The sequence below is a fragment of the Syzygium oleosum genome, unplaced genomic scaffold, assembly GCF_021117445.2.
Source record: "Syzygium oleosum isolate NSW1041296 unplaced genomic scaffold, Sole_v2.1 Sole_v2.25, whole genome shotgun sequence".
NCBI classification, from domain to species: Eukaryota; Viridiplantae; Streptophyta; class Magnoliopsida; order Myrtales; family Myrtaceae; genus Syzygium; species Syzygium oleosum.
The window spans coordinates 685,415-707,739 of NW_026607509.1; the positions used below are offsets into that span (position 1 = coordinate 685,415).

The following is a 22,325-nucleotide window of genomic DNA, read 5'->3' on the forward strand; positions in this document are numbered from 1 at the left end:
TTTATGGGATTTTTCTGAAATTTTTCTAATTTTTATGAATTTTCGGAAATTTTAATTTATTCTAAGCCATTATGTGAATTTTTTATTTTTGTTTTTTTTGGGGAAAAGTTTATTAAAACTTTTTACTTTCCCAAAATTTGTCTCTTTTTATTTTCCGGAAAGCTTTTTATGAATTTTTTTTAATTTTTTAATTTCGGAATTTTGCAATTTTTTATGGGTTTTTGAGTTTTTCTAATTTTTATGGATTTTCTGAGAATTTTTCTGATTTTTATGAATTTTGGAATTTTTAATTTTTATAATTTTTTATTATTTCCGCGAGAATGGACCAGACCAGGTGCTTTGAGACGGTTTGCGACGATGGAGGATGGAGGAGGAGCGAGGTCGCGACTTGAGGACCAGGACCTTTCTATTTCTATTTATTTCTAAAAATAAAAAGTAGATTTCTTTTTCTACTTATATTAGGTTAAGGTTTAAGGATTACATTGAGCAAATTAAAAATTCAGAGATCACATTATACATCGAACCAAAATTCAAGAGACCGTTTGTGACATTTTCCGAAATGAAGACATGTTCCAACTCTCCCTTCAGCTCGGCACTGTTCAGGCTGTCTTAAGCCGTGCGCCGCCGTCGCCCTCAATTCTTCGAAGGCTCGAACAAGAACTGTCCGCTCTTCCTCGTTTGAATTATCACAAACACAAGACGGGCAACGAACGATGATCCCCTGGGAAGCAGCAACGATCGCCATCTACGCTCGCTCCTCCTCCTCCTCCCTGCCATGAGGACGCTCCTCCGGCCCCTTCGGACCACCGCCTCCCGCCTCTCTCCCCGGCCCCTGTGGCTCCACAACCGCGCCGCCGACGACCTCTTCGTCTCCAGCGAGGTCCTCGCGATCCTCGACGCCGCCGGCCCCGCCGTCGAGCCGGCCCTCGACCGCATCTCCCCGTTCCTCTCCCACGACGTCGTGGAGTCCGTCGTCCGGGAGCAGCGGGACCGCGCGCGGTGCTTCCGGTTCCTCCTCTGGGCGATGCGGGACAGGAGGTTCCGCGTCTGGGACTCTCACCGCTTGGTGGTCGGCATGCTCGCGGAAGAAGACGGCGCGCTCGATGCGTACTGGAGGGTCCTCGAGGAGGTCAGGAGCCGCGGGTTTCCGATCGTGTCCGACGCTTTCCTGGTGCTGATCTCGGCGTATTGGGAGATGGGTATGCCCGAGAAGGCCGTGGATGCATTTGGGAGGATGAGGGATTTTGATTGTGAGCCCAATGTGTATACTTATAATAAGATAATGCACATTATTTGGCGGAAGCAGCTTATGTGGTTGGCTCTGGCGATTTACAATAAGATGGCGAAGTCAGATTGTTTGCCGAACCGAGCTACCTATACTATTTTGATTGACGGGTTCTGCAAAAGCGGCAAGATTAAAGATGCTCTCAAGATGTTTGACGAAATGACGCTTAGAGGTATATCGCCCAATGAGAGGACTTACACAATAGTAGTCGCGGGGCTGTGTCAAGCGAAGAGCACGGATCATGCTTATAAGTTGTTTGAGTCTATGAGGGAGAGCGGGTGTAGTCCCGATTCGGTTACTTACAATGTTTTGCTTGATGGGTTCTGCAAAGCAGGTAAGATAGACGAGGCTTTGTTGGTTCTGCCGACGTTCGAGAAGGAGGGGTATGCACTTGGGTTGAAGGGGTATAGCACTTTGCTTAATGGGTTGTTTAAAGCTGGGAGATATGATGAAGTGGATGTGTGGTATAGGAGGATGGTCAAGGAGGAGGTCATACCTGATGTCACCTTGTATGCCATAATGATTCGGGGTTTGTCAAACGCAGGCAGGATGGAGGATGCAATGAGTATGCTCGAGGAAATGACCCAGAGAGGTCTAATTCCAAACTCATATTGCTATAACGCTATAGTAAAAGGGTTTTGTGACGTGGGTCTTCTTGACAAGGCCCGGTCTCTTCAACTCGAGATATCGCAGCGTGATTCCATTCATGATGCCTGCACTTACACGATTCTCATATGCAGTATGTGCAGGAACGGGCTAGTTGAAGAGGCTCGACAGATATTCGACGAGATGGAAAAACATGGCTGCTTGCCTTCTGTCGTGACCTTCAATGCTTTAATGGATGGGCTCTGTAAGGCTGGTGAGCTCAAGGAAGCCCACCTTTTGCTCCACAAGATGGAGATAGGCAGAAATCCTTCAATAGTGCTTCGGCTTTCTCAAGGTTCCAAGCGGAGGGTAGATAGCGAGAGTCTCAAAGAGATGGTGTCGCAGTTATGCGAATCTGGGTTGATTCTTAAGGCCTACCAGCTTCTAATTCGGCTTGCCAATAGTGGTGTTGTGCCGAGTATTGAAACATACAATACATTGATAAATGGTTTCTGCAAGGCAGGCGAACTAACTGCTGCTCGCAATCTGTTAAAGGAGCTACAGATGAAGGGGCTCGCGGATTCAGTGACCTATGCAACTCTTATAGATGGGCTACAAAGGGCTGACAGAGAAGAGGAAGCATTTGAGGTTTTTGATAAGATGGAAAGGGTGGGATGCCCACCTAGCTCATCAGTAAATAAATGTCTAATAACTTGGTCATGCAGGAGACGTAAGCTTCCATTGGCATTTAGTCTTTGGTTAAAGTATCTGAATAACCTTCCTGGCCGAGATGACAGAACCTTAAAAGTAGCTGAGGAGCATTTTGAGAAAGGAGAAGTGGAGCAGGCAGTCAGACAATTGCTACAGCTGGAGATGAGTCTGAAGGACTTTGATCTTGCACCATACAACATTTTTCTTATTGGCATGTGCCAAGCATCGAGAATTGAAGAAGCTCTCAAAATATTTTTACTTCTCAAAGAGAACCGGCTCGATATATCTTACACAAGCTGTTCTACATTGCTCCCTGCTCTGTGTAAGGAAAGAAACTTGGACGCATCGGTGGAGGTTTTCCGTTATATGCTGGAGAGAGGATTCCACGTGAAGTTCAGACACTGCAACCAGTTGCTTCGCTCTCTTCTACTTTCTAATGATAGATGGCAATGGGCCTTTGGTCTAATTGATAAAATGGAGTCTCTAGGATTGAAATTTCATCTATATGAATCTACGGAATCACTCCTATACAGACGCTCGAACACGCGTAATCTGGAACAAGTGGCACCTGGGTAAACATCGGCTTCTTAGTTTCCAGGGCCTCCTCAACTTTCCTCCACATCGAGCTGGAGATATCAGTGTGATTGCATACTGATGCAAGCATCTAGTTGGCCCATTGGCCTGCTCTAGACCACCGTGCCAATAGAAGTTGCCATGAAGATGGGTTTGTCTGGATAATCCCGAGCATCCAGGGATTTTTGTGGTTCTTACTCTGTAACATTAGATAGGGGCGAGATTAGCAGACAACACATTCATCCATGTTATTTCTCCGCGATGTTGTGTTGTCAGACATTTCTTCCCGGTCCCCCGGATAGAGGAGAAATTAGAGCCCATTAGACAGAGGCAAGCACATTCCTCCAAAAGGGGAGCAATTCCAGAATGTCGCAATTGCGATGGATATGACGTGCTTTGGTTTCGTTTTATTCAAGTTGCGTCACCTTGTAGAGGAGAAAAGATCACCCAAAATAAGCTGTAATTACCCGGGATCATATTTACTCAAGACTCTGTAGCAATAAATCCGTTCTTCTTCTCGATATTTCACTCTTGTATGTGTCGGAAGTATCGGCCTGCAACAAGCACCTTGCAAGTGCCAGGCTCTTGTGTACTCCTTGGAGACAATGAAGTGGCACAGTATCGAAGGACGTACGACCGGCAAGCTCTAAAGCCGTCACGAAGCTCGGATTGAGAGATGATTTTCTGAGTAATGTTAGGGCCGATGAGAGATTTTCTTTCTGGTTATGGTAGGCTGCATCAGAAATGCTATTATGAAGTTGTTATACCAAGTTACGTGACAAGTACTCAAGCACCCCATATCGCATCATTTTGTGAACTTATTTCCTAAACCAATCTTTATATCTTATAACATCATAACATCATAAGCAGTATTCTCTTTATTCAGCAGAAATCAGTTATACCAAACTCTGCGATAACTCTATTTGCAACAAGATTACATTTTGCTAAGAAGGCGCATTCAGTCTTTACATGCCTACGACTCTCTCTGCAATCTCGTATTCTTTGCTCTGTAATATATAGTGATACAAAAATTACAACATCTAAATCATATACACTTTTTGTGCTTCTGGTCCTCCACCCGGCAGAAACCATGTCAAACCGACAAGGGAAAAGCCACCTCCGATTTGTTGAAGAAACTGAGCTCTCTAAGTTCTGTTGACTTGGCAGCCTTCCGCTAAAACTCTGACCGGAAGTCTTGAGTATGCACTCCATCTTTACACAAAATTTGGTACCAACAAGTGACAGATGATCACTCCTGCGGCCGAACAAAAGTATACGTTGAGCTGGTCTCGGACTTTGGAACCTGCATTTAGAATTTGAGTACTTCATGGCCGAGGTAGATTTCCACAAGAAGAATGAAGTTTGTCGAGTCGAGGTTCTAGTGAAGCAATTCTAGTGAATCTTACCAAATGATAAGATCACGGTGACACAGAGTAATAGCACAATAGTCAAAGGGTGGATGACTATTGTATATTATTGTCCCCTTCATTTCAGTAGGGTTTGGTCAGACAAGTCTCATTCAATTGGGGGAACTGGATCACTCAGGGAATAATAATCAAATGAAAGGTACTATCCATCCTCGATTTCTCACATGCTCACAACAGCTATCATGTAAATGTCAGATGTCAATACCAACCGAGGTAAACTACATTTCTCTTTTAATCTTTTAAGTCGAGTTTTCATGTACAAGTGCAGATACACACACGCAGACTGAACAAAGTTTGAAAAATCAATTATTCCAATATCGAGAACACAGCAAAAGGGGCGTGTGGAAACAATAGGAATTAACCCTGTCCCTGTGCAGTTTAACTTGATAGTCAGAGGCTACAACAAAACAGACCTATCTTTGCTAGCGCATCTCAATGGATGTCTATGTGAATTCCAGCCAACAACTAAAAAATTTAATGAAATTGTGTTGCCCGATTTTAATATTTTATCCAAGTTCCTCAATCAATGAATTGTTACGAAAAGATGCTTCTTAATAGCCTAGCTCAGTCTAAAGCAACAGCACCAACCTCAGCAGTACGTGAGAGTCCAGCAGGAAGCACCGGAACAAGTGATGACCACAGGACAGGATCCACCAGTGGGTCAATACTGCTGTAATTAGTCAGCAAGGGTGCATTCAAGAAAGAAGTTAAGGGATAGAGGTTCCTTTGAGGCGGAGGCGTTCCACTCATTCCAACTGTTGCTCCTTGTTTCTCGCTAGCCTCATGGCTTCTCGATTTCTCAACAGGCTGTCCATAGTCCATCCTGTTGATAGTAGTCTTGTTTTCATCATCATTGTCATGGTCCTTTTCCTGTTTCTTAAGCGTTTTCTCTTGCAAGTTCTTGTAGGCAGCCGACTGTGACAAAGTACCAAGGGCAGATAAAGTGGACCCTTTGTGCTTTCTGCCTTCACGAGGTACTCCTAGACGGGGCATCTGGTACGGTTCTGTAGCTTCCCATTCTGATGTTTTTAGTTCAGTATTGATATCATCAGAGGAGCAGTGTTTTATTTCTTCACTTGATTTTGTAGCCAAGTCTAGTTGTCGGGTTTTGTTTTGGCCCCACCACTTTATGTAGCTGGTTAGGTCAATCTTCCTATCAATGCAAAAACTGCCTCCAAAGTCACTTTCTGTCGCTGGATCTTCGCCTGCACCTGTTCAATTTAATTTTGTGATTAGAAATTTGATTTTAAGGAGTAAAGTCGATTAAGACGACACACACTTCATTGACAGCTTGCTTCCCAAACAAAAACAGAGATGCTCAAAGGTATAGTTCCCCACCATAAATGCTGTTGAAGTATTCTGCTCCGCCAATGCGACTGAACGATGACTCCCATCGGCTAGTATATAAAAGCAACAAATTTGCAGAGCAAAACAAAGCATTGAATGAGTTTGAATTATATGAATCAATAAAAGGAAATAAAAGAAAAGAAAGCGAAAGTTTGAGCTCGGATGATATTATGAATGCTGCTTAACATGAAAGGGACTGCAAATTAACTGACAGACCAGCCTATCCAATAATATTATCCTAGAAAGAATGTTCAGTCTATGATATAGATTCTGAAAACATCTATTCATGATGAATCCGAAGCTCCTAGCGCCTGCTAACCTTAAGAAGTTCGATCACATGTGGTATGTACACACCCCTGTATATACAGAATTTATCAAAAAGCAAGTTCATATTGTAGTAGCAAACCTGGAAAGCCCTCGATATTTGGAGACTCCTCTTGAAAAACCACTGCTCTTTCTGTAAGATTATTTAATGGGCAATTGAATAAATTCAGTGGAGTGTGTAATGTCAACAGATCGAAGACAAATCATACATGTTCACTTACCTACGAAGAGACACGAGGTACTCTTCCCTAGAGACATTCTGCATTTCTTCAAGATCTCTGGTATAGTCTTTGACCTGCGTAATTTGTCATGCTTAGTAGACTGTACTGTACATCTAATGACCTAATTAAGTTGGAGGGTTGTGTAAGAAAAATTCTACTTAGATGACCAATCAAGAAATTAGTGAAATGAGTGTTTAGCGTATTATTTCTTTGTGGATAGATGTCCTGTTATATAGGATTAAGTAAACTTAAGATAAAGCAGGATACCACACACAAGAATCAAAACTTTAAAATGTCGTGCAAAACGATTGAGGAAAAGGCTTGGGCATGGGATTATCTAACTGGAAAATTAATGAGTGTCCCAGGTCCCCAGTATTTCAAGGCAGCGAGATCATAGGCTCTTGCTGCAGCCTCCTCATCATCATAAGCACCTGTCATCGTGTGACACCAAATGAGAAAGAGCTTATAAAAGCTGGCAATTGGCATCAACCTGTTTCAAATAAGCACATATATCAAACTCAGCTTCACTTACCTAAATAGACTGGCCGAGTAGATTGTTCAACAAACCATTCCACGGACATTACAAAGAGAAGACATAGCGTCAGTTTAATAAAGTGAATAGTCCAGATTTGTTCTAGCAACGTGTCAGAAGGTTTTGTTGAGAGAACGAGAGCAACCTTGCTTTCCTTTCTTATTCTGATTCTGGTTCCATGTACTTTTATCCCAGAGATGAGCTTCATATCGACCAGTCCATCTATGCCTGCAGTCCATCAATATCGAAAGGTTTTAGCATCAGTTTCGAGTATCAGGACAAACATGAGCTCTGGTCGATTAGATCATCACGACATACGTATGGAAAATGAAAGTGAAGGCAACCAACAACCCGGAAAGAATTTCGACCCAACTGGATTCACCGGTAAGATTGATGCAAAGAACTACACGACATTTAAGTGAGGATCTACGGTTGGGTCGAGTTCACTCGCGAACTCATCAAGCTTAAATGTCTCGTAGAGTACTCCTACTCTATCACACTCACTCAGTCGCCCATAACATTATACCTAATATCTACACGCCTATACACGCACCAATCGCGATACATCTGTACAGACATACACTACTGCTCGTTCTACTTCCTGAAATTTAGCCAGCACTTCAATATATATCTTGTGGTAAGTACCAATTCTATACAACCACGGAATTAGCGATGTGACGTTTTTTAACGGTGAACGCGACCTCATAATCTTAATCGCAGCGAATCTTCGCTCGAGGACACGTCCGTGCGGGTCCTCGAATCACAGGCAGCACGATAACGAACGGCGATCACGCGCAGCACACACCTTCTCGAGCACGAGCAGCGGCTTAGAAACTACAAGAATCTATGAGAAGAACCCGATCGATCGTACGCATGTACGCGCTGACCGACCATAAGCTGCTTCTTCAGTGTCAGCGCGCACCGTACACGGACTATTTTTTTTTATTTTTTGGTGTGACTACCTGGTGACGCCACGGTAGATGGAGCTGCGTTTCCCGGCAGCGCAGGGAGGCATCTTGCTGATGCGCTCCTTGGCGGTGCAACCTCTCTCCTTCTTCGCCTTCTTCAGCCCCCGGTAAAGCAGCAGCTGATCGCCCGCCGCCGCCGCCTCCGACGCCTCCCCGCCGCAGCCGCCGCCGCCGGACTCGGACTTCAGCCCCGGCTCGGAGGAGGAAGAAGCCATGGCGAAATCGGAAGTGTCCACCACCACCAGCTGCTCCCGAAGTCCCTCGGAGAGAGAGAGAGGGAGGGAGGGAGAAACTCTCGAGCGAACGAGAAGGAGAGCGAAGTCCAGAAGAGAGAGAGAGAGAGAGAGTAGAGAGGCAATTCAAGTGAAAGTGTATGGAGGATTCGGTGTATATGATTCACACAGCACAGTGGGAGGGGGGGAAGGAGGGGGGGAAAAACTACAGTTGAGCGGAGGGGAGGGGAAGGAAGGCAAGGGGGGAATGACGGGAATGCCCCCGGCCACCGATGGGGGCGACACGTGGCGGGCCGAGCGCGTGCCTCTGAAAAGGGGGGGTCGTAACGGCTAGGATGACGAGGAGGACAATTCCGTAATTTCCGCCGCCTCCAATCCTTCTCCTCCTTTGTTTTTTTTTCTTTTTGCTCCATTTTTCCTGAGCGAGGTGGGGGGAGAGCACGTGGAGGGTAACGCCAATTGTCTTCAATTTTAGTCAAGACAAAAGCGACCCACCTTCGGCGAAATTGAAGTTCGTTTCGATTTTTCTTCTCCTTCTTTCTTTCTTTCTTTCTTTGTCCGTGCGTTGGTGGGTAATAATGAGGGGGTGAAATTCTTGGACCAGAAAGAGGATCGTTTTCTTTTTGACTTTTCCTTATTACGGTGGCCGAAGAACAAACGGCTCACGTACCATCATCGATCTCCCACCTGGGTGACTACCGTTTCACAGTAGTAGTGAGTTGGGGGACCCACCAGGCCGATCCCAGTGCAGCGACCGTCTTGCATCTGTCGAGTGAAACTGATGAGAGTACAAACTCGATCGCGCGGTGAGAAGGGCTGCAACGTCCGGAGGATTCCTAGAAAGTAAAACGTTGGATTCCTCCTCTCGCGCGCGCGAGTTTTTCGTCGCGATTCCCGTTTGTTTCCATAAGTAGATATTTGACACGGCAAAGGGTTTGAAGTGGGCCAAACGGAAAAAAAAAAGAGAGAAGAAACAGGGAAATATGAATGAGACGAGGGAAACGTTACTTTATTTTTATTTTTTTTTTCATTTTTTTGGTCAAATGGGAAACGTTCTTTATTTCGAACGTGAATGAAAGAGCCGTGCGAAGGTGTGATACTTAGCAATCGCACCCGAGGCAGTCGGGGGATATTCATACAACATTTCTTGGCCGTGGCCAGTCCGCAGGACGAATTGGAAATACTGGTTCCGACCGGTTATAGGCATCTATCTCCCTATGGGATTCATGGGTCATGTGGCGACCCATCGTGCTTAGCGAAGGATTCTCTTCTTCTTCTTCTTCTTCTGCTTCTCCTTCTCCTTCTGATCTGATGATGATGAGGGGGCCTTGTAAGACAATGGCCAAGTGGGTTCCGTGACAAAAACTTTTTCATCCGATCCAAAGATCTGAGGTCCGAAAGTCGTCGAATCCTGGAACTCTGCCATTCCAAGGAAGGCAGATGCCATTGAGTCGAAAGCCCTCTAGGGAAGGATTATCTTCTTTAACCTGCACCTTTCCACATATGCTGGTATACGAGCTACTATACATTTTGGTCACCGCTATATTCATCCTATCTGCAAGCTTGATCCTTAGGATGGGAAAGAGTTGTGATGAAAACCTCATCGGCTATATCTGAAGGTGCCAGTGGTCGAATGCTACGATCATCATCGACAAATGCCAAGTCAGCAGACTTCTCTTTTAACAAACCTGAAGCACAACCGTGATAAACAAGAGGAAATGAAAAGGAGGAAGCTAAAACGGATAAAGATAGCATGGGGAAGTCATTTAAAATGAAATTAGAAGCTAAACGAATGAAATAAATGAAGTTAGAGACAATGAGATTTAGGGCCCGTTTGGTAACGTGCCAAATAGTGAAAATTTCTGTTCTTTTGTTCCCAAACTATTTTGGGAACAGAAATGCGTTTGGTAAACTTTTTGTTCCTCGGCACATTTTTGCAAAAATTTGTGCCGAGAAACAATTTTGGAAGAGAAACAAGAAGTAAAAAAAGTTGCTTCTTGTTTCTAACACATTTTGAGAATCGAGTTTTTTCTTCTTTTTCTTTTTTTCTTTTCTTATTTTGTGGTGTTGTTCTTGGTGCCCGGCCCGCCGGCCGGCGGCGCAGCGTCCGGCCACGGCCCAGGGGCGAGGGCGTCACGGCCCTCGCCGCCGCCCGGCGGAGCGAGGGTCGCCCTCGCCGCGAGGCGAGGGCGGACCTCGCCGCCGCGGGCGGCGGCCTCGCCCGGATCGAGCGAGGCCGAGCCTCGCCGTCGGTCGCGCGCAGCGAGGTCGACCTCGCCCGAGACGGCGAGGCTCGGCCTCGCCGAGATCTGGCGAGGCTCGAGCCTCGCCGTCTCGGGCGAGGCCGCCCGGGCGGCGAGGGTCCGGCCCTCGCCCTCGCCTCCGCCGGCGGCCGGCGAGGTCCGTGACGCCTCGCCGGCCCTGGGCTGTGGCGGTCGCGGTCCATGGCCAAAGAAGAAAGTAAAAAGAAAAAAAAATTTAAACAATTCAAAATATTATTAAAATATTATTTGGGAACAGAAATTTTGTGTAGTTACCAAACGCATTTGTTCTTTTCTACTCTAGGAATAGAAATTTTGGACATTTATCAAACGACTTCAAATACTCGAAATTGTTTAGGGACAGAATCAAAAAAATCATTTACTGTTCGGAAATAGCGCCAGGCGCAGAATGGTATTCATGCGCACCCTTAGGTGCCGAGGGTGCATTTGCAATAAAAAATGCTTACTGCGATCAGACCATGCACTCAAATTAGACAAATGTTTAGCATTATGCAAGCAAGTGATGATGGACGGGAGGGGAGGAGGGAAAATGAGAGGTGGAGGAGAAGGAATAAATTTCCAAATTATTGCAAGAGACAAATTTCAAAATTTTCAAATCTCTACCGATCTCTTTCTTCATGCATCATGCAAGCAAGAAACTATATCAAAATGTGCAACCGAGATTCAAAAACTCTAGTCGCATTGGAAAAAGGAACAATGCTAAGTAAAACCAGTCAAAACTTGTGTGTGCCCACAAATGATATCGCTGCAAGTTTCTACAGCTAATCAGACACCAATTCTGAGTTGAAGTGCGACTCTCATCAACAGATCCATGACATGTGATTGAAATCATAATATACATGTAAACCATTGAAGGTTGAAGAGCCCAAAGAAACAATAATAATTAAATATGGATATCTGGTTGTAGATAATAAAGATAGATGACATCCAGGCAAGAGAATCAGGAATCTACTTACCAACTCGATGGTATATTGAAGCAGCATGTTCAGCGCCGGCACTCCTTTGGGCAAATGAGAATATGTCATGATACATTCTATTTGAAGGTTGAATTCCTGCGTCTTCCATCCAATCCAGTATCTAGACATGAAGATGCTTTTTAGTTCTCTATTCATACTGGACCTTTTTTAATTGCCGTAATACTTTCTTTGGGCTAAAGATTAAAATATTACTTAAAATAGCGAAATCTGTTAACAAATGGGCAATCACTGGTCAGCTTGCCCAAAGAAAATAATTTCAGGAATTCCATCAGACAACAGAATCCTGATTAACGACATGACAAGACATAAGTTCACTGTGCTTGTTACCTCAATATATTTCCTCCAATTTCCAGCGGCCAAAAGATTTTTCAACAATATCGTGTAGGTGGAGAAGTTCACTTCAGCACCAGATGCCAATATCTTGTAGAAGAACTGCAAACCACCAAAATACCCCCACATTAACCAATTTTGAACCCTAATCAACAAACCCTTGTGAAAAATCACCAACTACAAGTGCTTTTGTTTTTTTTTTGGTTTGACAGGGAGGGGACAGGCGTTGCGGCATTGGATTCTCATCGAATTAGCTTTTTTTCCAATTACCTTTATCATCGCCTCAGTTTTCCCACTTTTTCCAAGAAAATGCAAAAGTTGATTTAGCAATCCGACTGACACCGTAGTTAAGGAAGGCTCTAGCAATCCAGCCATAGTAATTGCTGTCCTCCAATCTCGCAATCTTGAAATGTAACTCAAATTAGATTTGTTCCAGGGTAATCGACAGTGAGTATTTAAAGAAAATGTGGAAAATCAATTTCACAGAGAGGCACCCCTCAGAACTTGAACATAAAATAATGAGATGGAGTTACAGCAGTAACATGAAAAACATAAGATATCGAATTCTCTTCAAATATATAATCAAGTGATACAGCCATCATTTGCAGCTACTAGATTATATGAAAGTTCAAAACTAATGAAAGGATGTCCAAATAAAGATTTGGATAAATTAAAGAAAACTCATAGACATTAAATCAAAAGATGATCGATCGTAAGAGGCAGTGAAAATGCAACGAATGAAAGCAATAGCATTGTGCAAGATATATGATTCTCATCCAGTAATTATTTTCTGACTAACCATCCATCAACACTGATCACTACCAGTTAAAGCACTATTAAAAGATTCTAAATCCTGATGACAAAAGTAAATTTTAAAAAACTAACTGCAAAGTGCTTTGGTTGGGTTTAATCACACAACATCCTATAGCTTTTTGCAAGGACTGCCTTTTTATAAATAACAAGTGCATACTGAACATGATGGGATCCCCATGAAGCCAACATTTAATGCAAGAGTTTATCGTCATCATGCCTAATGTACTTCACGATCCAAAAAAGGGAAGCACATGAAGATTTTACCTGTTGGTGTCAATAAACACTGCTTTACAAAAAGAGAACGAAAAGTGCTACTGCAGAAGGTAGCACATGGAGATATTATCACATTGCTCTGAATAAAAACTGCTTTTACAATGGTTTTTATAATAGGAATGGAAAACACGGATCTAACCAATTTACTAAGGGTACATCCACATGATCAACCGAACTTTGAATAGTATCCTGGTTAGGTGCATCTTATACACCAACAGATACAGAGGAGAAGTTCAAACCAGTTACAAGAAAATTCTTTCCCCTTCATTTCACAAGAGAGATGCCCGTGGTCTCCCACTGTACAGGCTAGTGGAAACTTTATAAGGAATTTCAAAGTATTTAGACAAAGTTAATTCCAAGATCCACTTTTCTAGCCCCCAGTCATATTCACACTCGTGGATGACTGCTACCTTGGAAGATTGCCTCATGATTTCCAGTAGACTAGTAATATTTTGCCCATAAATAAACAAAAGAACTATAAGAACATAAGGGAACCGGGTGAGATATTAAAATTATACTAACAACAGCACTATCAGGGACTAGAATTGGTAAGATCTTTCCTATATAATGCAAAACCAATTCGCACAGGAGCAGACAGAACCATAATCCAAAAGTAGAAAAAGGAAAACAAGCACATTTGGGCTTACATGCTACAAGCTGACAGCATTTCAAATAGTATAGCATCATTGAAGGGCAGGTTCTTTTCTTTCATGTATTCTCCAAGGTTGAGAACCTTAGACGGCTGACCTCCTTTATTGAAACTTCTCATCAGAGCTGAGCACGCTACTGGGTCCAGATTTACTTTGCTCATTTCCATTTCCTGGAATAACAAAAAGGCTTTTTCCCAGTTCTCTGCATTTGACAGAATGTGTGAGATTTAACCTGGATAATTCTTATCATATTGAAAGACTAAGAAAAAGAAAGAACTTACCCGAACCATTATATGCATGTATCATTGCTGTATATGTAACAACATCGGGAGCACAACCAGCCATTTTCATCTCGCTGAACATGGATTCTGCTTCAGTGAGCTGGCCCTGAAACGAGACAATAACAGGAAAAAATAAATATATATTAGCTTCATAAATTTCGCATCACTATTCAAAGCATGTCTTGCCAAAATTCTTGCCTGTCCGCTATGGGTGCAGATTACGGCTGAGTAAACCTCCTTTGTCAAAGGAACATTCAAATCCATCATCTCATTGAAAAATTCAAGTGCCTCACTGTATTTTGACATCTTGTAGCTACCACTTATCAACACGGTGTAGGTAATGCAATCAGGTTTTACTTTCTTTGCTCTCATAGATCTGTACATTTTAGTAGCTCTCTCAAATTCCCCAACATTCATGTAGCTCCCAATAGCTGAATTATAGGCAGCTGTATTGAGTTCTATTCCTCGCATCTGTGCCGCTGTAAGCACAGTATCAATGTTGACCTTTTCCCTGCAACGGCCACAGGCGGCTAATAGTGTGCATATAGAAACAATGTTGGGCTGAATTCCTTGCAGCTCCATTTCTCGCAAAACCTCAACAGCTTCAACAATCAAACCTTTTGATCCATAAGCATCAATGAGTGCATTGTAGCTCACTATATTCGGCTTGCATTTGTTTCTTTTCATCATGTCAAATACATTTCTGGCCTTCTTTGGTTGCTGGGATCTCCCATAAGCATTAAGTAGAGAAGTATAAGACACCACATCTGGTCTGAGACCACTTCCATTTATCTCATTAAACACTGATAAAGCCTCATTGCTCATTCCATGAGAAGCATATGCACCTATAAGGGTGTTATATGAGACAATATTAGGTTTTACACCTTCAGCAAGCATTGTGTCAAAGACAGCCCTGCAGTTCTCAATCTGTCCACAGACTGAATACATATGAATGATGGTAGTGAACGTCACGATATCTGGACGGCATTCTGCTCTCTTTTCCCTCATGGAATTAAAGATATTGGTGGCTTCCCCATATTCTTCAAGCTTCACTAAGCAGTACATGACAATGTTAAGAGTAGTGGTATCAGGACGTATGTTTGTCCCTTTCATCAGTTGGAAATAGGATAAAGCTTTTGAGTACTGAGAGCCACTCTTGTAGGCAGATAAAATGATATTATGTGTCACAAGATCAGGACCCACTCCATTTTCTGTCATTTTCTGGCACACTTTGAGAGCTTCCCTCCAATTTCCACTAGATCCACAAGCGTTGATCAAGTTATTGTACGTCGTTCGACTAGGAGGAATCTGCAAGCATGGAATAGTGTCTTAATATTTGATTGAACAAAATTATCATAGTGCCTAGAATAAGATGCTATAAAGGGAGAAAAAAATGAAATTCAGGTTTGCATATTTGCATTCCAGCTAACCCATATGGTCGCTTGATGGGAACTGCTTTTAACACTGCCATCTGCTCCAACAAGTACTAGCTAGTAACAGAAGTCCTAAGTTGCCTGATGACATCCAAGCAAAGTTGTCCAGGGAGAGACATTCTAACTTTTCTACTCTTTCATATAGTGCAGATATATGATTGAGAAAGATGAACTCCAGAAATGGCAATGGCATGCTAATGAACGTGCATTCAAGGACTACATGAGGTATCCATCATGAAACTGAGAAAGCAAGATGAATAAAACCATCATTAAATCCACTTTCATTCACTTGGGCTTTCTAACAGCAATGTAAAATTACAGGTTCTCCTTCTATGATCCCATCTCATTTTGTCCTCCGAAAAGAATGGGTTGCTGAAGAAACAAAAATTTTACTTCGGAAACAGGAGAGAAAAACAGCCAGAAGAAGAACTCCATTTCATGCAAGAATTAAATTAAGCAGTGCCCACCAAATGAAAACAAGCTACTGGAAAAGGTGCATCCTAAGTACTTCGCAAATCTCAACGGTTACAAATGGAAGCTTGCATAAAGTCAGCATCATTTCTTATGAAAATGTTACTGAAGGAAGCTCGCATTAAACCAGATAAGAATCGTGAGAATAAAATGGAAATACCCACAGCCTCACGGAGCATATCTTCCATGATATTCATAGCCCAGCGCCATTGACCCGCTCGTCCATGTACATTTATAAGAGCATTGTAGGTTTCAGCATCAGGCTTGCACCTGCAGAGAAAAAACTAAAGTTGAAGTGATATCATCATCAGTAAGGGGATTATTCAGCTTATGGCTCCGCAAGCATACACAACTTTCAATGCAACAACACTGCATTCTGAGATAAGATAATATGCAGGTGAAACAAACAAAACAAAGAGTCAGTATGCTGCTAAAGGGAAACCATGGTGCAAAATCTGAGGTATCACTACGGTTTGCTAATGCTCGTTGTTTTTGCCCTCGTATTTCAGTGACCACAGCTTAATCAGCATCACTCCACATTTTAGATATAGAAAGAGCATTAAGAGAGAGAACACGTGCCAGGAACATTTTTGTCTTCTACCAACAGAGATTCGAAGCAATGGAAGACGAGGAGGAGGATACAGAAAGCATAAAGGAGCAATTTAGCTCATTCACAGTACCTCCACTTTTGCATCTCAAAGAACAAACCACGAGCCTGATCTGTCTGGCTATGCCTAGCATGCAACCTTATCATCATATTGTAGATGTCTTTACGAGCACAGTAGTTCTTTTGATTCTTCATCCAATTAAAAACTTCATTGCTATGTCCAATAGACCCCCTTTGCGTAATCTCCTGCAAAACATAAAAGAAAGAAAGTGAGTAGTTCCACTCAAATGCCATGAATGATTAACCAAGAGAATAACATCAGCTTTACAAGTGGGATTGGAAACAACATCCAAACATCAGTCTGTTTTCGTTTGACAATTAATGAAGAAGCCTGTCTATTGTCGTGTTTTAATTCAAATAAGACGCGACGTGCAAAAATCAGAGTTCTTCCTAGCTCCAAATTATACAGCCAACTGCATGAATATCTGCTAAACCTGGAAATGAACTCCGCAAAGTTTCTCCCCCGACAATCCTACTCAATACATACACAAAGTAACGGGTACGCACTAATGCTGAATTCCGCCATCTCGAACTTCGAATTTAACGCCTCTCACCTCTCACATGCGGATTGTATCCTGGAAACCAGGTAGCGACCACCGCACCATAAACCAAACTCAACCGCATCAACAAAGGTAACGAACAAATCCAGCCCTACAACTAAGATAGCAGCGACATACACAGTGCGTCGTTGGTCTGTAGAAGCCGTAATCGACAGGCAACACTCAACTCTCAGAGCCAAAACGATAACATTCCCGATTTCACCTTTCTAGTTCCAGTGTTTCAGGGCTGCTCGAATTTAATCAATCAATTGCGGCATTCACTAACAGGTTCTATACCTTACGACGATACCTTGATAAGAAGCGGGAAGTTCTTCCTCGCGAACCTTCCGACCCAGCGATTCAACACTCCCTGAACATCCTCCCAGTGCTTGAGCTCCAGCACCTTCTCGACTACCTCCGACACGGTCCAGTCCTTCTGGAACCGGTCGGCTTCCACCCGCGTCCTGTACCGCCTCGGTATATCCTTCTTCCGGAGCCCGCTCACTCGAGTCGAGACCTCGTGCCGCCCCTCGTCGTAGTCCACGAGCACGGACTTCGTCGCCTCGAACGGCGCCGGCTGGTCCGCGGAGGACCTTCCGCAGGTGACTCGGGCGGCGGAGCGAGCGCGGCGCGGGCGCGGGCGCGGGCGGGGGGGGAAGCGAGTGGAGACGGAGGGGGCAGCGGGCTCGGCGAGGTAAGGGCGGGGGATGTGGGCGGGAATTGTCGCCGCCATGGGGAGGCGAGCGAGAGCGGCGACGGAGCTCGTCGGCGGATGAGAGTTCGGGACTGCCTCGGCGGAAGCCGCCGTGAAGCGTCGAGCTTCGCCGGAGATGAGGAGCCTGCTTATGGACTAAAACGAACCGGTGGCAGCAGCTGAGGATAGGGAGAAAACGGCCAAGTCTAATGAGTAAGGAAAAATTGCACTAAAAAACCTAAAATTTGTAGCTAAAACTGCGATCGAGTCTTAAAATGTGTTACGAAAATATAATTAAGTCCCAAAAATTATCGCGAAAATACAATCGAGTCCTAAAAATTTTAAAAGGTGCAATCAACGAAACACTTAATATAATCAATTTGATAAATTGTAGGATTTGATTACACTTTTTAAAAGTTTTAGAACTCAATTACACTTTGTAACAAGTTTTAGGACTTTATTACATTTTTTAAAAATTATTATGTACTTTCGTGACAAGTGTTAGCACTTCAAATGCACTTATCTCAACAACTAATCCTAATCATAAAAATCAACTTTGAACTTGAACTGGTGGATTTTTTTTTCTAATCATCTTATTGTATTTTTCAAATGAATAATCAAGATATTGATTTTTGCTCAAATCTTTTTAATTAACTCTGTTTGCCTCTAAATCAAGTTAATTGGAACTCATGTGTTTAACGAAGCATATAAAAATCTAATGTGAAAAGCTCAAGTTCGGTGTTAATGTTAAGAAATGCTCTAGATTTCATTACGATCTTAATTTTTTTGGTTTTTCAATGTTGCAAATTAATTGATTCCACGATACCACGTGTTGACTTCACTCGCCCGAAATGCAGCGGAATACTTTCGCTCTGGCAAATTTTTTTTTTATAGACATGTATTTTTCAAATTTTAGCTATAGTCTTCTTTGTATCGAAAACTGAATTCCCTTTTGTTGGTCCAAAAGAAAAAGGATATAAATTCCATTTAAAATTTCTTCAGAATCGTGAAAGTCAACATTTTGAGGTAGAACTCCGAAGTCCGTCATTATGTCCCTTTGAAAAAATTTACTATAACTTCAACTCCATTTCTTTCGTGGGAAATTTTCATTCGGAACACATTTTTCTGCATTTAAATCGCTTAAGAAAATGAGTTAACGGGAAATTTATGTTAAAATTTAGGAAAGTGATTTCATTTTTGAAAAATTAGAATCACTTTTCAAAATAAGACTATATATCGGTACTTGAGCACAGGAACCTCGAAGCCCGTGCCTGGGTCCTCGGTGGTCGAGCTCAAGCCTGAAAGGTTAGGTCTGAGTCCACAAAGGCTAGGCCCGAGACCTGGTGCTATGATCAAGTCTTGGGCAGCCATGCTCGAGTAGCTTGGCTCCCATACTGGGGTCCATCGAGGCCGAGACCGCCTCGTCTGTGGCCAAGCTCAAGTCCACAAAGGCTAGGAGCTTTCGAGGCCGAAAGCCCCTTAACAAACCTGAACCAAACGCACCCTAAATCAAGTTAATTGGAACTCATGTGTTTAACGAAGCATATAAAAATCTAATGTGAAAAGCTCAAGTTCGGTGCTAATGTTAAGAAATTTGATTGCTCTATATTTCATTACGATCTTAATTTTTTGGTTTTTTAATGTCGCAAATTAATTGATTCCACGGTACCACGCGTTGACTTCAGTCGCCCGAAATGCAGCGGAATACTTTCGCTCTGGCGAAAATTTTTTTTATAGACATATATTTTTCAAATTTTAGCTATAGTCTTCTTTGTATCTAAATCTGAATTCCCTTTTGTTGGTCCAAAAGAAAAAGGATATAAATTCCATTTAAAATTTCTTCAGAATCGAAAGTCAACATTTTGAGGTAGAACTCCGAAGTCCGCCATATCTGAGTAAACTCGACAAGATGCCCCTTTGAAAAAATTTACTATAACTTCAACTCCATTTCTTTCATGTGAAATTTTCATTTGGAACACATTTTTCGGTATTCAGATCACTTAAGAAAATGAGTTAACAGGAAATTTATGTTAAAATTTAGGAAAGTGATTTCATTTTTGAAAAATTAGAACTTCTTCTTGTTGAATGTTATAAAATATGTCGAAATGAAATGAAAAATCTGGCAAAAAAAAAAAAAAGGCTTTTTGGGTTGAGAATGGAGACTAGGGCCTGTCCTAGGCCCATGGGCATGTACAAATCCGGACTGTGCAGTGCTATGGTCAAGTCTTGGGCAACCATGCCCGAGAGGGGACCCACCAAAATGGCTATGCGGTGGGCTTTGATTGGATTTACAAAAGATCTCGGAACTGAGAGCAGCCAAGACCTCAGGTACCCTTGCTCAAGTACGGCCCCGACCATAATTGGGTGCCTGGCCCTTACCCTCAGAGTCGACGACATACACACCTTGGTCCATCGAGGTGTGGCTTGGGACTTTGATGCCCATGTTCAAGTCCCGACAGTCTTTTTCCAAGAACCTTGCTCTTGCGCCAAGTCACAGGCATTCGGCCTGGGCCCATCTAGGAGGGGTCCAAGAATTCGTAATGTTTGGAGTGGACCAGTAGATCTAGTGATGTTGTTTTGCTCGTGAGCTTGCAAAATGGGTTTTTTATCAGTTAGGACTGCATCATCTTTCCTTTTAATGATGTCCAAGTAGCTGTCTTCTTTAATTTATCATTTGCATTTGGGCCCTAGTTTCTCTATGTAATATTTGAACTTTTTGATGCAATGAAAGGTTTGTTTTAGCCAAAAAAAAAAAAAAAAGCACTGTGCCGGGTATCTCCTTCCCCATTTGCAACGACATCAGTATTAATACAAACATCTCCCGGCATGGGGGTGAACAGCAATGTACTTGAGTATTAAGCATTTAGGTCAAATTCATAAGTAAGGGCTAATACTAATACTAATAGTAGCCAGAGGACCACCTAGTACAGAATTTACACTGACTAATGTCTGCCAAAGTTTCTCAGTCTATTAGCTCAAAAACAGAAAAGAGAAATCGCACGGTAACTTCTTCTTGTTGAATGTTATAAAATATGTCGAAATGAAATGAAAAATCTGGCAAAAAAAAGGCTTTTGGGTTGAGAATGGAGACTAGGGCCTGTCCTAGGCCCATGGGCATGTACAAATCCGGACTGTGCAGTGACAATTACCCAATGGGAAGCTGAGAGGGGACCCACCAAAATGGCTATGCGGTGGGCTTTGATTGGATTTACAAAAGATCTCGGAACTGGAGCAGCTTAGAACCGCAGGTCCTTTCGTACGGCCCCGACCAATAATTGGTGTGCGCTGGCCCATGGGATCAGAGTGGACCATGCTGAGTATTGCCCCGAACCGAATTGTCGGTGACGGAGGAAGCCAACGTTCAGAGTCCGTCAAAAGCGTATCGCATGACCAGTTACGAATTACCATCGAAATAACGCTGCGGATACAAGGACGCGGCGCATCTTGCCCTGTCCCAAGTATTGCGTAATGTTTGGAGTGGACCAGTACATCTAGTGATGTTGTTTTGCTCGTGAGCTTGCAAATAATTTTGTAAGCGGATCTTATTGTCCTTGACATTGCTCCGATTTCTGCATTTCAACGCGCGCCGGAAGTTTTGCCCTTCGAGATATTAATCATCAGGATGATCGCATAATTTATTCTTTGTAGGTTTTCGGAAACGTGCTTTTTGATGCAATGGAAGGTTTGTTTTAGCCCCAAAAAAAAAAAAAAAAAAAAAAAAAAAAAAAAACCGTGCCGGTATCTCCTTCCCCATTTGCAGCGACATCAGTATTAATACAAACATCTCCCGGCATGGGGGTGAACAGCGATTTAATTAGTATTAAGCATTTAGGTCAAATTCATAAGTAAGGGCTAATACTAATACTAATAGTAGCCAGAGGACCACCTAGTACAGAATTTACAGTTTTATAAGTGCCCAACTTTTCAAGTAACACATCCGGAGTTGGGGCTTCGAATATCGGGCCATATTTCCTTAAGTATATGCTCAATCGAGTAATGCTTAAACGTAATCAGATTTGCTCAAATCAAGGAGCACGCGCTCTGAACAAAATCCACACTTTGCATTAAAGAAATTGGTGAAGGGGTCACGCAGAATAAATGATCGTCGGTAATATTAAAAAAAAAAGTTAGGAAAAATATAAATATAAATAAAAAAAAAATAAAACAAGAAATGGGGTTTTAAGGGTCATGCAGAAGTGAAGAAACACGTGTGCTTTGGCTTCACGGAAGGTTCCATCAGATCCGAGGACTGTTCGGGGGGGTCATTGACGTGGTAACAATAGTAATGATGTTTCGGTGCAGAGGGCCTCACCGTAGGAGTGGCTACGCGCGCTCCGAGGACTGTTGAGATGGGGAACGGGGAGGGTGGGGGCCCCACGCCTCCATACGGAATCAACCGGACGGACGCTCGATGGGGCCTCGGGAACCGCGGAGAGCGGATCTCCGCCGTCCGATCGTCCGGGCCCCACCTCCCCTGTCGACGGTTGGTGGTGCAGTGCCCGTATTTAGGTCCCTGTCCTCTCCACCACGTGATTCTGCCGCTCCTCCCTTCCCAGTCGCAGGTGCTCTGCATTTGTCGAGAGGAGGAAACACTGCGCGAGGGGCGAAGAAAGTAATAATTCCACTATTTTTATATAAAATTAGAAAGAAAGGAAAAAAAAAAAAAAAAATATTTTGCACGCCTCGAATGCGAAGAAGAATCGTGAAAG

At 43.0% G+C, this 22,325-nt stretch overlaps 3 protein-coding genes across 4 annotated transcripts; 1 reads left to right on the plus strand and 2 right to left on the minus strand.

Annotated features, from left to right (window-relative positions):
* The first annotated feature begins 578 nt into the window (after positions 1-578).
* LOC115674610 (pentatricopeptide repeat-containing protein At1g79540) lies at positions 579-3,677 on the plus strand. Its single transcript, XM_030597054.2, has one exon. The coding sequence runs from the start codon at positions 776-778 to the stop codon at positions 3,155-3,157; it is 2,382 nt and encodes a 793-aa protein (XP_030452914.2). The 5' UTR covers positions 579-775; the 3' UTR covers positions 3,158-3,677.
* Positions 3,678-4,014: 337 nt separating this feature from the next.
* Positions 4,015-8,278, minus strand: LOC115674612 (AP2-like ethylene-responsive transcription factor At2g41710). Of its 2 annotated transcripts, none has more exons than XM_056302764.1 (8): positions 7,968-8,278; positions 7,142-7,233; positions 6,816-6,904; positions 6,474-6,547; positions 6,335-6,385; positions 5,920-5,978; positions 5,170-5,786; positions 4,015-4,457 (listed from the first exon to the last, which is right to left on the minus strand). In XM_056302764.1, exons 1-8 carry the CDS (start codon positions 8,186-8,188, stop codon positions 4,404-4,406), a joined length of 1,257 nt encoding a protein of 418 aa, XP_056158739.1. In that variant the 5' UTR covers positions 8,189-8,278; the 3' UTR covers positions 4,015-4,403. The 2 variants fall into 2 exon arrangements, with proteins under 2 accessions (XP_056158739.1, XP_056158738.1); XM_056302763.1 differs by having other exon boundaries at positions 5,170-5,792; positions 7,968-8,275.
* A 1,223-nt stretch (positions 8,279-9,501) lies between these two features.
* Positions 9,502-17,801, minus strand: LOC115674609 (pentatricopeptide repeat-containing protein At2g41720). The gene is made up of 10 exons (XM_030597052.2): positions 17,233-17,801; positions 16,397-16,569; positions 15,881-15,986; positions 14,011-15,120; positions 13,813-13,918; positions 13,529-13,733; positions 12,066-12,198; positions 11,793-11,897; positions 11,445-11,565; positions 9,502-9,894 (listed from the first exon to the last, which is right to left on the minus strand). Exons 1-10 carry the CDS (start codon positions 17,653-17,655, stop codon positions 9,758-9,760), a joined length of 2,619 nt encoding a protein of 872 aa, XP_030452912.2. The 5' UTR covers positions 17,656-17,801; the 3' UTR covers positions 9,502-9,757.
* Positions 17,802-22,325: the final 4,524 nt, after the last annotated feature.